Source organism: Chlamydotis macqueenii, chromosome 24 (assembly GCF_036417535.1).
Source record: "Chlamydotis macqueenii isolate bChlMac1 chromosome 24, bChlMac1.mat, whole genome shotgun sequence".
Taxonomy (NCBI): Eukaryota; Metazoa; Chordata; class Aves; order Otidiformes; family Otididae; genus Chlamydotis; species Chlamydotis macqueenii.
In genome coordinates this window covers 7,212,156-7,226,872 of record NC_141579.1, presented here as the reverse complement: position 1 = coordinate 7,226,872, position 14,717 = coordinate 7,212,156, and the positions used below count along the sequence as shown (strand labels likewise).

The 14,717-nt window shown below is 52.8% G+C and overlaps 1 protein-coding gene across 1 annotated transcript; it reads right to left on the bottom strand.

Annotated features, from left to right (window-relative positions):
- Positions 1-476: 476 nt before the first annotated feature.
- On the bottom strand, positions 477-14,417 carry HYOU1 (hypoxia up-regulated 1). Its single transcript, XM_086766289.1, has 24 exons — positions 14,280-14,417; positions 13,938-14,031; positions 12,897-12,975; positions 12,467-12,621; positions 12,285-12,361; positions 11,167-11,348; positions 10,482-10,597; positions 9,598-9,781; positions 9,056-9,190; positions 8,066-8,148; positions 7,834-7,966; positions 7,329-7,516; positions 6,931-7,069; positions 6,758-6,818; positions 5,944-6,026; positions 5,144-5,332; positions 4,784-4,983; positions 4,527-4,614; positions 3,803-3,925; positions 3,309-3,442; positions 2,727-2,811; positions 2,030-2,282; positions 1,126-1,209; positions 477-652 (listed from the first exon to the last, which is right to left on the bottom strand). The coding sequence occupies exons 1-24, from the start codon at positions 14,341-14,343 to the stop codon at positions 591-593; spliced, it is 2,991 nt and encodes a 996-aa protein (XP_086622415.1). The 5' UTR covers positions 14,344-14,417; the 3' UTR covers positions 477-590.
- Between the last annotated feature and the right edge of the window lie 300 nt (positions 14,418-14,717).

Sequence of the window (14,717 nt, the reverse complement as noted above, 5' to 3'; positions counted from 1 at the left end):
GTTGAGTGAACTCTGAACAGGACGCTTTTGTCAAGCCGCAATTCACGTTTTGCGGACTCGGCTAGAGAGCACGGACAGAGATGGCGTTACCAGCCTCGGGAAAACACACACTGTCAGACCGGGAAGCACGGAGCATCCCCAGTTCTACTCCTCCGTCCCCTCAATCCACATGAGAACACACCTCCGGCAGCTGGAGTCACACAGCCTCTCCACGCTGTGCCAAGACAACACCGTCTCTGCTCTACCGTCACCAGAGGACGTGGGGCACTTTGTGTTCTGAGCTCCTTCCTAAAGCCTCAGCTGTTTCCTTACAGCTTTCTCTCCACAGAGAAGTCACTTCGGTGACTCCTGCACTGAAACGGAGACAGGTCTCGGTGGGCACACTGCCACCGTTAAACACGTAACAAAAACAACATAAAATCACTAAGTTAGTAGCGGCAAAAACCCCAGAAAGAAAGAGAAAATTTACATCTCTATCCCATTGTGTCGTCAGACTGTTTGTTGTGTTCCATTTACACCAAGTCCATTATAAAAACAGGAAAGTAACCATGAAATAAATAGATGGTGACACCAGTGGGATTGCAGGGGTGTTATAACTCATCGTTTTTCCTGCTTTCTCCTCCAGCTTCTGTCTTCTTCTCTTTTTTGGACCCTGTGTAATGAAGCAAGCTCAGTTACACTCTGCAGCAGTTTTACAGCACACACAGCGGCACTGACAGCCCTGACGTTCATCAGGAACCGGGGGGAACGCTTTGAGGCCTGACACTCAGCGCCAAAGAGCTGAAGGCGCCACTGCCCTCCGCCTGCTGAACTCTGCTGTCCTCGCAGCAGGACGGGCAGAACAAACGCCCGCCCGCACATCAGCTCCCTTACACAGACCGGCTTACAGCCACGCTCCAACCGAGGCACGGAGCAGCTGCCGAGGCAGGGGGGCGTTATCACTTCACGCTGAACAATGAAAGTGCAGGAACTGTGAGGAAACGAAATTTCTGTCTTCCTCTCTGCAGAGCTAACAATTGCTCCACAATTGAGGGGTTCTATCATCTCACTACCTCCTCCAGCTAAAGAGACGGAAAGCAGCACACCGACAGCTTGCGCTGGCAGCTTAGTCAAACATTTACCCACCAGAGTCTGACCCAGGCTCGTCATCTGTCGCTACTTTCTCAGCTGCAGGAGGCTCCTTGACTGGACCAGCATCCTCAGGTTTGTCTGCGAAAGCAGAGAGAAACAGCACAACAGTTAAGGGAGAATACACGGGAGATCAGGCGCAGGGGGACGAGGTGACTAGCGCTGAAGTTCCCAGACGAGCCAGCTGCGGAGCCTCAGCAGCTCTGTGGTAATTCACTCCCACAGCAGATCTCTAACACTCAGAAGCATCACAGAACTGCTCCTTGTTCCTCTCTGCCTCTGCCTGCCAGGCTTTCTGTCCCTAGAAGCCCTGCAGAGTCGCTGGTTGCTCAGGCTACCTCTCGAGCTGTGACGACAAGCAGGATCTCTTCCTCGGGCCGAGAACCAGCAGGGACCTCTGCTGACAAAGAGCAGTCCAGGTTTAAAAGGACCGGGGCACTCGGAACCCAAGGGTCTTAAAGTTCAGAAAACGGCAAGTCTTCGTGTCCCCAGAGACTTTTTTTTCCCTGGGGTACGTCTAAGCCACAGACCTTTCTCACCAACAGCTTACTCTGTTCCTTGATACAGGACACGACCTTCAGTACTTGCTCCAGACACCCGGGGCCCAACTGATGGCTTATCTCCCTTGTGAGGCAGTCAGCCAACCAGGCAGGTACTGACTAACCAACCCAGGAAGTTTACAAATACTTTCTGTTCTTTCACAGGAAAAAAACCAAACAAACAGTGGGGATCTAGATTTTCCCAGTTGTCTTTGAAAACTGCGAGGAAGATCATTTGATCCTGCAGTCAACTCTTGTCCTCGCTTATTTCGCTGCCTTTCACTCAAGGCAGAGATAGGAACGCGCTACACACAGCAGTTATATTCCAGGAGTTACAGACGTGCTCCCCCCCCGCTCCTTACCTTCCTGTTTCCCCTCCGTGGGAGGGATAGTGTTCTCGGCCTCAGAGGTTGCTGTAGCATTCTTGCCCGAATCGGTTTTTGTGGCGTTCTTCTCCTTCTTGGGTTTGGGTTTTGCAAACTTGGCCTTATTCAGAAGATACTGCACCTCCCTGTCCAGGGCTGCTATCTTGAGCTCTACGTCTTTGGAGAGCAGGACGGGTTTCTCAGTAGGAGAGAGCTTGTTCTGTTCAGCCAGTGTCTCGTTTTTCCAAATCTGTGGGATGGGAGGGAAGAGGTTCCAGGAACCGCTGTACATCACAGTAACCCAAAAGTCATGCTCCTGGGCCTTCTACCTTACTCAGGATAACGCTGCTCCCTGCTACATTTCCACCACCTTCTCAGTTACCCAGACATAGGACAAAAGGAAGAAACAGAACCCTCAAAACCCAGCGTCTGCTTCTAAAAACTGCAGCCAGATGACTGGGCCACAGCGCCGCTCCTGGAGCGACACAAAACCGTAATGCCCCCAAAGCAGTCTGGGGTCAAGCTGTTAGAAGACACTGAAACACAGCAGAGGTTTGCTGGTGGCATGGAAACAGGACATGCGCACTCCTCTCCATGACCCTGAGTGAAAGTCCACGACCTGTTACCTCGGACAGGAAACGCAACCCAAGCTGCCACCCCCGCCCTCCCCACGAATCATTCGATCCTTTATTACCGTCGTTTCATTGATGGCTTTTTCCAGCGTACTCAGTTCCACTTCTGTGAATATCTGGTCAGACTCCGGAATCATTCGGGCTCCCCTTAAAGATAAGAAGAGAGCTGATTTCTGCCAAACCAAACAGACTGTAGCTTGGCAACGCAAGGTTTACAGCTCCAGTAATCATAACAATAACTGGCCACAGCACACACCAATCGATTCGTGCATTTCACATTTCTGTCCCTTTCACCTGCAGGAGTCCTAAAGCAATCTCTGGATGCCAAGAACAGAATACAGAGCCAGCAAATGCAGCTATCATGAGATCAGAAAAATACAAAAGATCAAAAAAGCTGAAAAAGCAGAAAAGCAGAAAATCTGCTTGCAAACAGCATGCACAGCGTTGGACGCTTCCTGTTTAAACAGAGCCTGCATGCTTCTGCTAACGGGTTCTGCAGAGCTGAGCACTACGAAGCAGGGGTTTGGTCGCCTCTTCTCAAGAAGCGCTAGCGGCTTCCAGACCACGTTTGATCCGGGCACGCTCTGGCGGCATCCCTTACATTGTCAGCTGCACCACTCCCCTTCCCACCAGCCCGCTCTTACTTGAGAAAGATGGTTGAGTGGTTGAGCAGACTTTCCAGGGCAGCCAGGCGTTCTGGCCACTTTCTCCTTTCCTCAACGCGGAAGAAGAGGTTCCTACAAAGCTTTTTCAGCTCTGAAAGCTTGTCTTTCAGCTCCTGCAAATGGAGGAGAGGGCAAAGGAGACAATTAGTTTGCCCACTGCCTAGCACCGTAAACCTCAGCAGTTAAAACTGCAGTTTTTGTCGTTCTCTCAATCAAATATACGATTGCAATCCAGCAAAGAGCCAGGTGGCTAAGCCTGATGTGGAATCAACAAGTTACTGCTGAAGCTCTTGGAAACGCACCCGTGGCTGGAAGAGCTTCACATTTTGTTCTGTGCATAATGCACTGAGGAAGCAAGAAAATTCCAAGAACCTGACGACAAAGGATCAAGACGGATCAATACTCCGTCAGCCTGCGCGGTCGCTTCTGTGTCAGTGGCAGCAGCCTGGTATCCTGCTTACGCCCAGCAATACCTTCGTTGTGGCTGCGTAGCCCTCCTCCTCCATCCAGCTGGAAGCCTCGCTAAGCTTTCTGGAAATCTCTTCTCTCTGCTCCTCTGTCGAGACAAACTGGTACTCCTCTTGGTAAAGCTTGTCCTGAAGAGAACAAAGCAAGCACTCTTGTCAAACACCGCTGAGCGTGGAAGCATAAAACAACCAGGTCACTCACTGGCAACTGGGCTGGACGGTGAACTCCTGGGGGGCTGCTGGCACCGGCCAGGAGATTTGCGTTCAACCCTCCCAAACCTGAGCTCCTGCTCCTAGCGTTACCGGGAGCAGGACGGCAATACACCAGCCACATAGACACACACCGAGTATATGATGGTAAAGCCGCAACAACCATAATTTCACGCACACTTAGCAGTGGTTGCCCCTTCTGCACAACAGTCCTTCAGAAGCTGTAGCTTCTTGACAGCCCGAGTGCAGTTGTCTCAAAACACTCAGGTAAGCGCACATACGGGACACTGGAAACCCAAAATTTAACATGTTAGACACACTGAAGGGAAGGGTTCATTTTGTGTCCAGGAAACCTCCCAAGTTCACATGGGCTTCAGAAGCCTAACGGTAGCAGAAAAAGCGGCTGAAAGACAAAAGCTTCCCCTGTCTCAAAGAACTCCCCTGCATTCAGATCAGCCAAGCTGCACGACACTTCCACCTGCTCTCCAGGAATTCTCATCCCTTTATATCCCTCTCTTACCTGGGTCTCAAAGATGAATGACTCCAAGCTGTTGGCTGATTTTTCTCTTTCCTGTTTCTCTAGATCCCTGACCGTCAAGTCTTGGAGTCTAACATGCAAAGAGAACAGAAATCAAAGGTAGCAGGTGCCTTTAGATGAGCACCACATCATACACATCAGCTTCTGAGGACAGCAGCGCTACGTGAGCGGTCACCGTTCCCAGGCAATTCACTCCCTCCACCTAGAGCTTTAAGCTAGCAGGGCCATTTCGAACATACTTTTTCATCGAGCTCTTCAGGTCATCCTCCAGCAGGTCAGGCACATCGTTCACATCCAGCTCCATGGTGATCTCATGGACAAGCTTCTGCTTCTTGGGTGCTTTGATCTTCTTCTCTTCCTCCGTTTTGGTAACTGTGCTGTCACTGGAACTTTTGGACGGTTCTTCCTCTTTCGCAGTTTCTCTGTTTTCTTTGGGGTCCTGTAACAGATAAAGTACATCCTCAGGCACGTGAACAGATTTGCAGGCTTTGGAACTTTTTTCCAAGGCAAGCCACTAACAGGAAAAGAACTCCTCCACTGAGAAATTCCACCTCTCAGACACCAAAATCCCAGTCTCATTCCTTCAACCTGATGCTCACCTCAGACTCTGATTTCTCGCCTTCTTCCTTTTTCTGCGACTCTGCTTTCGGAGGGGCGGTTTCTGCCTGACCTGGAGACTGCTGTTTCTCTTCTCCCTGCTCTTCACCAGCATCTTCTGCGCTGCTTTTCTGGTCTTGTTTCTCCCCCTGCTCCTCTTTACCTGTTTCTGCTAGGCTCTCTTCTTCTTCCTGGTCATCACGGGCAAGTAAAGGGGAAAGCAAAACAGTGTTTTTAATGTAGAAATTCCACGCAAATGGTTCACAGAACAGATAATTCCCTGAAAAAAAAGTATGTATGAACAACAGAGCTCACGGTGGCTGCAGCCATTAGCGAGGGACTGTGCTGAGCTAGAACACTAATTAAGAGTCACTTCAGTGCAGGACATGGCTCTGTGCTTCCTTCGTCTCACTAGAAGGAAACCTAATCACCACTGCCAGCACAAGGGCAGCTGTGCCCATACGGCCGGGGAGAAAGCGAGGAGCCCACGAAACACCTGTGCAGACAAGGCACCGGCAGCAGCCTAACCCTAGGGCATGAGGACAATTTAGAAACAAGGGACTCCCCCAAAAACAAGTCCTGTAACATCAGTCCACCACTGCTGGAGTTGCCAGCAAGAGACCACAAATCTTCAAACGCACGCCACATGAAACTCAAGAGGAATATAGCACTTTCTGAAAATATCTTAAATCCTGACACGCTGCCAGACACCTTTGAGTCCGTTCACATTAATCGCTGCCTCTTAAGCGGCCATAGCAAGACCCAGGGGCTCCCCCCCGCTAGCAACCACCCCGGGGCTCACCTGAACCGAGTCCGTCAGGTTCTCTCCAGTCTCTGGCTTTGGGCCACCACCCCCAAACAGGCTTGAGATGGTGTTTCCAAGTTCTGTTGATGGGAGACAAAAAAAATCCAGAATATTGTGTATTCAAAGGAGAAAGAAAGTCACCTTCAGCTCTCAGTTCTTCCCCTCACAACCATAATGATCACCGGTGCAGGTTAGCTACAGACACTCCAGGAACTCCTCCTTCCCTCACCTCACTTTGTGCTTTTGCACGCACGGACAAGCGGGACCTCTGCCTCTGCTGGAATATGACCTGCAATTCATAACTTCAACTAAAAAGCTTCAAGTTCCAACCTGTGGCTGCATTAGCCATCCCTGCATCTCCCCTTCACCTCCCAACAGGTCCAACTCCTCTCTAGAGGGCAGTCTGTTCTCTAAAACCTGAGCAATGCAAAGCACCGACCAGCACACCACAGCCCAGACAACGAGACGGGAGAATGCTGTGTCTGTTGATGCAGGACTTGCTTCAGAACAGACCTCCTGTTCAGCTGTGGCTGGACAAACTCCTACTATTTTTTCAGTTGCAACGCATGTTGTTGTCACCTTAGGAGCGTACGACACTTCAGAGTTCCTGGCAGCACCCAGAAGCCAACTGCAAAGGGCTTTCAGGTATTTTGGAGCTGTACACACAATGAGAGGCTATGGCTAACTGTTTAATTTCCACGTCCCAAAACCACGGCGCTTGCTCTACTCGAAGCAATGATAGGCTTCAGTTATCCCAGCTACTGCAGGAAACACACAACGGTCAGTGCTAACATCAAAGTTCAGCACTTACTTGTCAGTGTGGACTCCTCCTCCAGCTTGTCTTCCACCACGGTCTCAAACACAGATTCCACCTTGGAGAAGGGCACACAGAATTAGTTTTCAGCAGGGACGATCAATACCGGAGAGAGGGACAGAACAAGAAGACACACAGGCTGACAAACATCACAACTGGGTGGTGCTTACCCGGTCAAGGCTTAGTACGCCACTCTCATCCATGTTGAAGTGAGCTTTGATGCCTTTGGATTCATAATCCGAGTGCTTCTTGAAACTGTCCCCAACTCCCTTTAGCCTCACGGTGGTGAGATTGAGAGAACCAAAAATCCTGATGACACAGAAACAGAGAGAAACTTAAGATAACGATGCTGCAGAAGAGCTAACCACATCCCACAGTCACGTCTGCAGCAACGGACAACTGCACAAAGCAAGGAACCTGCACAGTTTGGTTTGCTAAAGCGCTGCGACTCTGCGAACAGATCTGCAGGTACGTGCTGGCGGCCAGTCAGTCATAGGCCTGCGGCACGTACAGTTTTCCAGCTAGGCGTATCGCACTGCCTGTCTGCTGTCTGCTTGCCTCAACCTACCGCAAGTCGTCCTGGTTCAGGAAAGTCAGATCTCCATAGTTGACGTAGAACTCAAAGTCGTCTGTGTAGCGGTTGAAAGTGATAACTTTGCGCTGCGGATAGGGCGCCATGCGCTGGAACAAAATCCTCTTGTTGTGCTTTAAGCTCCTGGATTTATCGTCCTCCTCAACTTCACGAGTAAACTCCACCTGCACCACAAACAGAAAATATGACTCAGCAACTGCAAACTTCCTCTCTGGCATCTTAGGTCAGAGGTTTCCGCAGTATTCGGCTGCTCTGCCTCATGCAAAAGTTGGGGGATAGACAAGTATTTCTCAGCGGATGTTTCTATATGTCTGGTTTCTTGAATAAAGCATGTCTACAGCAGGGCTGGCTTTCTTTGCGTTCTTTAAAGATCTCCGTAAGTTCCTTACTCAAAGGAACCCAACAGGTCAGTTGGAATGCTTCTCCCAGCACAGCCCCATTTGCCCATACCTTGCACAAGAGAAAGCAAGCCAAGGGTTACCTGGATAGGAAACACAGCAGCATCCCGCACGACGAAAGGCTTCACCTTAAAGGCTTTGCTCAGGGCAGCTGCCTGGTAGACCGCACCCATAGCAGCGGCCTCATCGGCATTGATATTTTTGCCCAGTTCTTCTCTGCGAAGTGAAAAGCGACAGAGGTCAGCTTTGCAGTCACCGCCACGAACAGCGACTTGTCAATAGGAGACAGGCTAGAAGGGGGCCTCACATACTCACTTGCCCACAGCTTTCAGCAAAACCTCCTGCACTTTGGGGACCCGTGTGGCACCGCCAACTAGAATCACCTGGTCAATTCCATCCTAGGATTGGAAACAGTCACCTTGTCTTGAGAAAGCAATTTTGGAAAGCTAAGTTTAGGGCTTCCTTACACTCCTTCCCCGGGCACCGCACACTGATGTGGTGCTCTTGAGAACACCCACGCTACGTCCTGCCATCCCAGCGCGCGTCAGCACCTGACAGATCTCAGACAGGCTGACGCAAGCCATGCCAACACAAGGAACCCGGAGTCAGGTCTGTCCAACACACACAACATGACCGCTGCGTCAAGTGGCCTGAAATGTGGGACTTGCTTCAGAATTAGCCAGCCTACAGTTTAATGCCAGAGGAGCCAGTGACTTGGACAGCAAGCTGAACCAAAATGGGTGGAAACCCAGCCTCTGAGAGGCGACTCAGTGTCTTGCATTGGATACCAGAGCCAAAAGATGCTGAAGGGTGTCCTGGCACCCTGAGGAGTGAGCATTTAACAACACAGGAGTCTCTCCAAAGGACCGCACGCGTTTGGTCCAACCGCAGTCCGCAGCAGGGCTTCTAAAGGGAGCGCTCAGAGGAGAAGCCTGAGCAGCATTGTCTGTTCCCAGGCGCTTGGAGTTAAAAGTTCTGAGGAGAGACCAGAACCAGCATTTGAGACAAAAAAAAAAAAGGGCAAGATCAGTGTTTCAAACCTCCAGCCCAAGAGCAAAGTTTTTTAAAAGTAAAAAATGCCTCCTCCAAGTCCTTTCTTTCTGGTGCAAAAAAGAGGGAGCCACGACAGACTCCTGCTTGACACCAGAGCGCATAACCCCACTGCAGCAGCAACACCACGGTGTTACAGCAGCAGGCGTCAGTGCCTCTCAGCAGCGCACACACAATCACCGACGCTTTGACCGTGACACGACAGCAGCTCCGTACAGAGAAACTTCAGGCCTGTTAACGCGTTCCTGTACCTACCATGTTCATCTCTGCACTGCTCAGAGCCTGCTGCACAGGTCCTGGGACTCGCTGGAACAAATCAGAGCACAAATCCTCAAATTCTTGCCTTGAGACCTTGGCCTTGAAGTCGATGTCATCTAGTAGGCCCTCAATCTGTCCAGAAAAAACCAGCCAGAATGAAATTATTCGTGGAGCATTCTCCAAGCCCGACTTGCCCAGTGTGCAAAAAATTCCAGCTTTCTTAACACACCTAGGACCTGACCACACTCATCCGAGCCCTGCCATGGCTCAGGGGACGAGAGGATGGAACGGGGATAGAACAGAGAGCTTCACTCAGTGAAAGTTTATTTACCACGCTTCACACAACCAACTCTCCTCCAATCCACTCATTTAGTGACCAGTGCTATCGAGTGGGCAGAAGCTGAGAGGGACCAGCAATGCCACCACCACCCCTGGAACACCAGGAATGATGCAGAGGGGCAGCGTTCCTGCACTCTTGTCCCAAACTCACCCCACCTTCCATCCTAAAAAAGCACAAACCCTGAGCCAGAAGGTCAGACCTGCGCCATGTGGTCAGCATTCGCGCTCAGGACGGTTTTCAGGCGGTTGGCCTCCTTCAGCAGTTTGGCCATGGCCCGAGGATTCTTCCGGACGTCTTTTGAAGGGTGCTGATTATTAAAGAGTTTCGCCAAATAGTCCCGGAGACGAAGCTCCATCTCTAAACCTCCGAGAGTACGGTCAAACCTGAACAAAACAGGGAAACGAACAGAGATTAATGACCTGAAAATCAAGTTGGTATACAAACAAACATCATGTATCATTTCACAAATATGCAGAGCAGCAACCGATCAAAAGTAGCTGCAATACTATCAGCTGTGACTGACTGGGAAGAAACAACGCTTGTTCCAAAAATAACACACTACAACGACACAAAGAAAAGAAAGATTCACCACCACAACAGCCTTTGAGCAGAAACTTCATTATTTTTACGGTCTTATATGGTCTTCATTATATTTATTTGCCTTACGGCCAAGCACGCCAAACAGCTGAGAAGCCAAAGGATAACCATCTCAGGTCCCAGGTATTTTCTTGGAAAGAGCAGTATAAATGTTTTGAAGTTAAAATTGCTGAGCTGGTGAGTCACAGCACCCTCCTCCTGATTTGGCAAACAACAGCTTGAGGCTATCAAAAAGCAAGCCTGAAGCAAGTGAAGTACACTGGTTGCCTCCTGGGCTCCTGAAGTTCTCAGTTACCTTCTGCACAAGACAGGGACACCAGAACTATCACCAGCTAGAGCCTTCTCGCTCCAAACGTTTCCTGCTCCGCCATCCAAATTACTGTGCTAAAGCCTCACTGCAAAACGCCACGTTTAAAAGAGTCTGTGAAACAAACGGTTTCTTTCCCGAGACGCGTGGGTTTTGTGCAACTGACGCTGAAATCTTACCCAATGCCCTGGATCTGCAACTGAGGCTGGGTTCCTGAGTCCTTAGTTTTCACTGTCTGATACGTGACGATAGTACAAACGGTGCTTCCTGCTCCCATGTCGTAAAACATGATATTCTGCAAAGAGAAGCTGGGACAGTGAAGCAGAAACACCTGGAGATCCCCCACAAATAAGGAAAGAACCGAAGCTGTGCGAGTCTGACGCAGGCCTAGACCACAGCTTTATACCACAGTGACACGACTCGTACTTTGGTCAAACACAGGGGCTGTTCAGGGCCACTCTTGACTCAGGTGGACAAGAAAACTTTTTTCATCCGTGTCACAGATCAGAAAACAAAGCCTTGCTCTCTAAAAGTTTCCTCAGCCTCAGGAAAATGAAGTATTTCAGAGTCAGCCTGCCAACGGCTTAGGAAGTCGCTAACGTTATCCCCCCACCCCTGGCTGATGGGCAAGGAACTAACATGGGTTTACAGAACGGGAACTCCCGGCGCAGAAGCCTTCAGGCTTCACCACACATTCACCCGGGGTTTAATCTCTTCCCCTTGGTGATGAGCACATGAAAACAGGGGAGACTGGCTGACTAGCAGAGCCCACTTTCCTAAGTCACTGTGACTTTATCTGCAGCCCTTTCTCCCCCACATGCAGGGACTCGCACGGGACTCTCCGCATCTCCCAGCTGCGCCTACCTGTGCGGTGGCGTTGATGTCTTTCCTCCTAAAAACGCCATAGTTCAACGCTACAGCAGTGTTGTCGTTGATCAGCTGCAGCACCTTCAGGTCGGCCATGCGAGCGGCATGCAGAACTGCTCTCCTCTCCGCCTGGTTGAAGTAGGCAGGAACGGTGATCACGGCGTCCTTGATGGGCTGCTCTGAAAGAGTTGCAGGGAACAGGTTTTTCCACCAGTGGAGCCACGCGCAAAGACTCATCATAACAGGGTGAGGGCAGCAGAGCCAGAGAACCCACGGTAAAGACTCGTGCAGAACGCAACCCTGAAGCGGCACCAGCAGCCAGGATCACTAGGGACGAGTCTATCTGCGTCCTGCTGACACCAAGCAGACTTTGAAGCTACGTGTCTACCGGCCTCTCTTTCACGCATTAGGATACTCTCAAATACTCTGGGATGCCTTAGATTTCAACTAATATTATCTTAACGGAAGCTTAATTAATCACTGGATTGTGTTCACTCTCCAGAGTAAGAAGTCTTCGAACTGCTCCAGTGTTACTAACCAGAAGATGCACAGCCTCTTAGCAACGAGTCAAGTCAAACACGTCAACGAAATTCACCCCGTTTTCATTGCTGTGGTATTTCACCAGCAACACAGCACAGAAAACGCCTGGCAGTTTCTTATCTATTAGTAAGTTTTGCAACAGAGGGCAGTTTTTGCTCATTAATGGCAGCTCAGCGCCAGCAGCAGGTCTCCATCCAGACCGGTTACACGGCAGGCCTCAAGAGAGGCACTTCCACCCTGCCCCGCAGCTCCCCACCAGCGCGCCTCCACGCTACTCACACGGCGCGAGGGAGAAACCGTTCTACCCTTTCTCCAGAGAGGCCCAGCAAGGCTCCTTGGCTGCGAGGCTGCGTGGGATCCGGGGCGCTGCCCCCAAGAACACGATTAAGACCCCAAACTCACATCATATTACAAACAAATTATGACTCGGTAGCTGCTAAGCCTTGCTTACAGCCTGCAGCTGGAGACCCAACATCCTGTTCCTAAAACTCCGTGGACGTTTGAGTGTACTCAAATCCCGTAACATGCAAACGCACACACACAGATACCGTAAGAAACGGATAAATCCTTCCAACCTGCAAATTCCTCAGCCAGACCACGTGAATAATTCAGGACCATCCCCAGCATCTCCTCTGGAGAATACTGCGTCGTTCTACAAGAAACGGACAGCAAAGAAAATTACAGCAACAAGAGAGTCAGCTGCAGAAGCCCGGCAGCCAAAGTCGCACCCACAAGGGAGGCAGGAGCAGCCACTTACTGGGATAGCTTGAAGAGAACCGTCTGCCTCTTCTCATCCTTCGCCAGTTCGTGCTCTGGGAATCGGGACTGGTACAGCGCCACGTGGGGGTTGTCGATGCGCTTACCCAGCAGATCCTGAAAGTATCTGAACGCCACCTTGGGGCTCCTTATGGACTGCAGAAAGAAAAAGCACATCACGCGGCTGCATTTCTTCGGCTTTCCTGTTGTCAAAGAAACCTCTCCCAACATAGGTATGTGGTGAACAGCTCTTGTTACAGGGGTTAGGAGCACCAGACCGGCACGCAAAGGGCCTGTACAGAAAGTCAGTAACACACCACAAGAAATACAGCTTCCCAGCTCAGACATCCATCACGAAGGACCCAAGGGCAGGAACGTATATTCTGTGTACAGGAACTGCAGTTGACGCGACGAGGAACAAGAACTCTTACCATTCCTAGTGCGCTGTCACCAAAGAGACGCTCGTTCTCCTTCAAAGAAACAGCCACGGGTGTTTTCCGGCGTGACTCCCTGTGTAGAAAGAGAGGAACGAACCGGTTGAAACAGGTGAACACTCGCTGCAGAGTCCCCAGTGAGGAAGGGCGCCGTTTCCACTTCAGAAAGGCTCCGGGGAGGGGCTCAGACACCACCTATGGGGAGGAAGGCCAGCGTCCGTTCATCTGAAGAGCTGCACCAGCAGCATCTCCCTCCAGAGCTTTCACACCCCCTGACATGGGCAAATAAGGTGCTTTACCGAAACACCTTTCAAATTCACAGTCGAAGCTGTGCTGGGCAGACTGTTATTCCCCCACAATGCAGCAGAACTTAACAAAAGCTGACTCGTTTCTGCTCCAACTCATGCGTTAGCGCACCAAGGCGAGTATTTCCCTGGGATAATTACGAAAGGGCTTAAAGTTGTCTACCAAGCTGGGCGCACGCTACCTGCTTCCAAACGTCTCATAACGCACTACCAATTCTCCAACGCAAGGCTACAATAAAGCGACTTCCCACGACAAAGAAAGGCTCACAAGTGGCTTTCTGGAACACGCTGCTTTGTACTTCAGCAAAACTTGTGTTATTTTTGCTTTGGAGTGTGGGCTCTGAACAGCGGCAGGAAATCAAACCTGCCTCCGGCTTCCCCGACGGAGAGCTGCGAGCGAGCTTCCGACCCAGGCAGCCAGAACACGGCGCTACGCCCTTTCGCGCCGGGACCACGCCGCATCCTCAGCCACGCGGGCTGCCGGTCGCCGGCTTAGAAAGCCCCCAAAGCACAACCGCGCGCCCCCGGGGTACGGGTACACACCGCAGCTGCCCTGGACGACGCTGGGGAGCCCACAGCCGCGGCGGGGAGCAAAACCCCGAAACGGAGGGCGGGCACGCTCCCCTCGCGCCAGAGGAACGGCGTTACCCGAGCCCCCGCCGCCGCCCCGGGTGCTGCGAGGCCCGGTAGAACGGAGCGCAGCCCCCCGTCAGGGCGCGGGCACGCTGCTCACTTGTTTAGGACGATCTCCATGGGCACGCCGGGCTTCACGATGGCCACCTTCATCGATTCGCTGCCCACGTCCACCGACATCACCGCCACGGGCTCTGCAGCGGAGGAAACGCCGACGGCCCGCTCAGACCGAGCCGGCTGCCGGCACCGCGCGGCCTGCGGCGGGGCCGCTCCCGCTCGGCGGGACGGCGCCGGAGCCGCGACGGGAGCGGGGAGAGGGGAGCGCCGCCCGCCCGCCGCCCCGCGCCCGCCCCGAGAGCCGCCGGCCCCGCGGCGCGGCGCGGCCCAGCCCGGAGCGGCCCCGGGAGCCCCGCCGCCACCGGCGGCCCCGCGCCGCGCGTACCTGCGCCGGGCAGGCGGCAGCAGAGGAGCAGCCAGGCCAGAGCCCAGCAGGGCACCCGCGCCATCCTCCGCCGGTCCGGTCCCGTCCGCTCCGCTCCGGTGCGGTCCCGCCGGCAGGCGCTGCGGCGGCGACCCGGCGTCTCGCGCAACCCCCGGCCCGGACGCGGCGCGCGCTCATTGGCGCGGCCGCCGGCGCCGGGCCCCCGCCCGCCAATCCGGGCGGCCCGCGAGCCCCCATTGGGCCACGTCGGGGGAAGCCGGAAGCGGGCACGACGGGACCTGCGGCCCCCATTGGCCGAGGGGGAGCCGCGGTGGGCGGGAACACGGGAGGGGGCGGGAAGGCCGCGTGCGCGGTGGCGTCACGGGCGCATGCGCGCGCAAGGGCACGGCAACAGGAGCCACGTGCGGTCCGCCTGCCTCCCGCGCGCGCGCGCGGGCG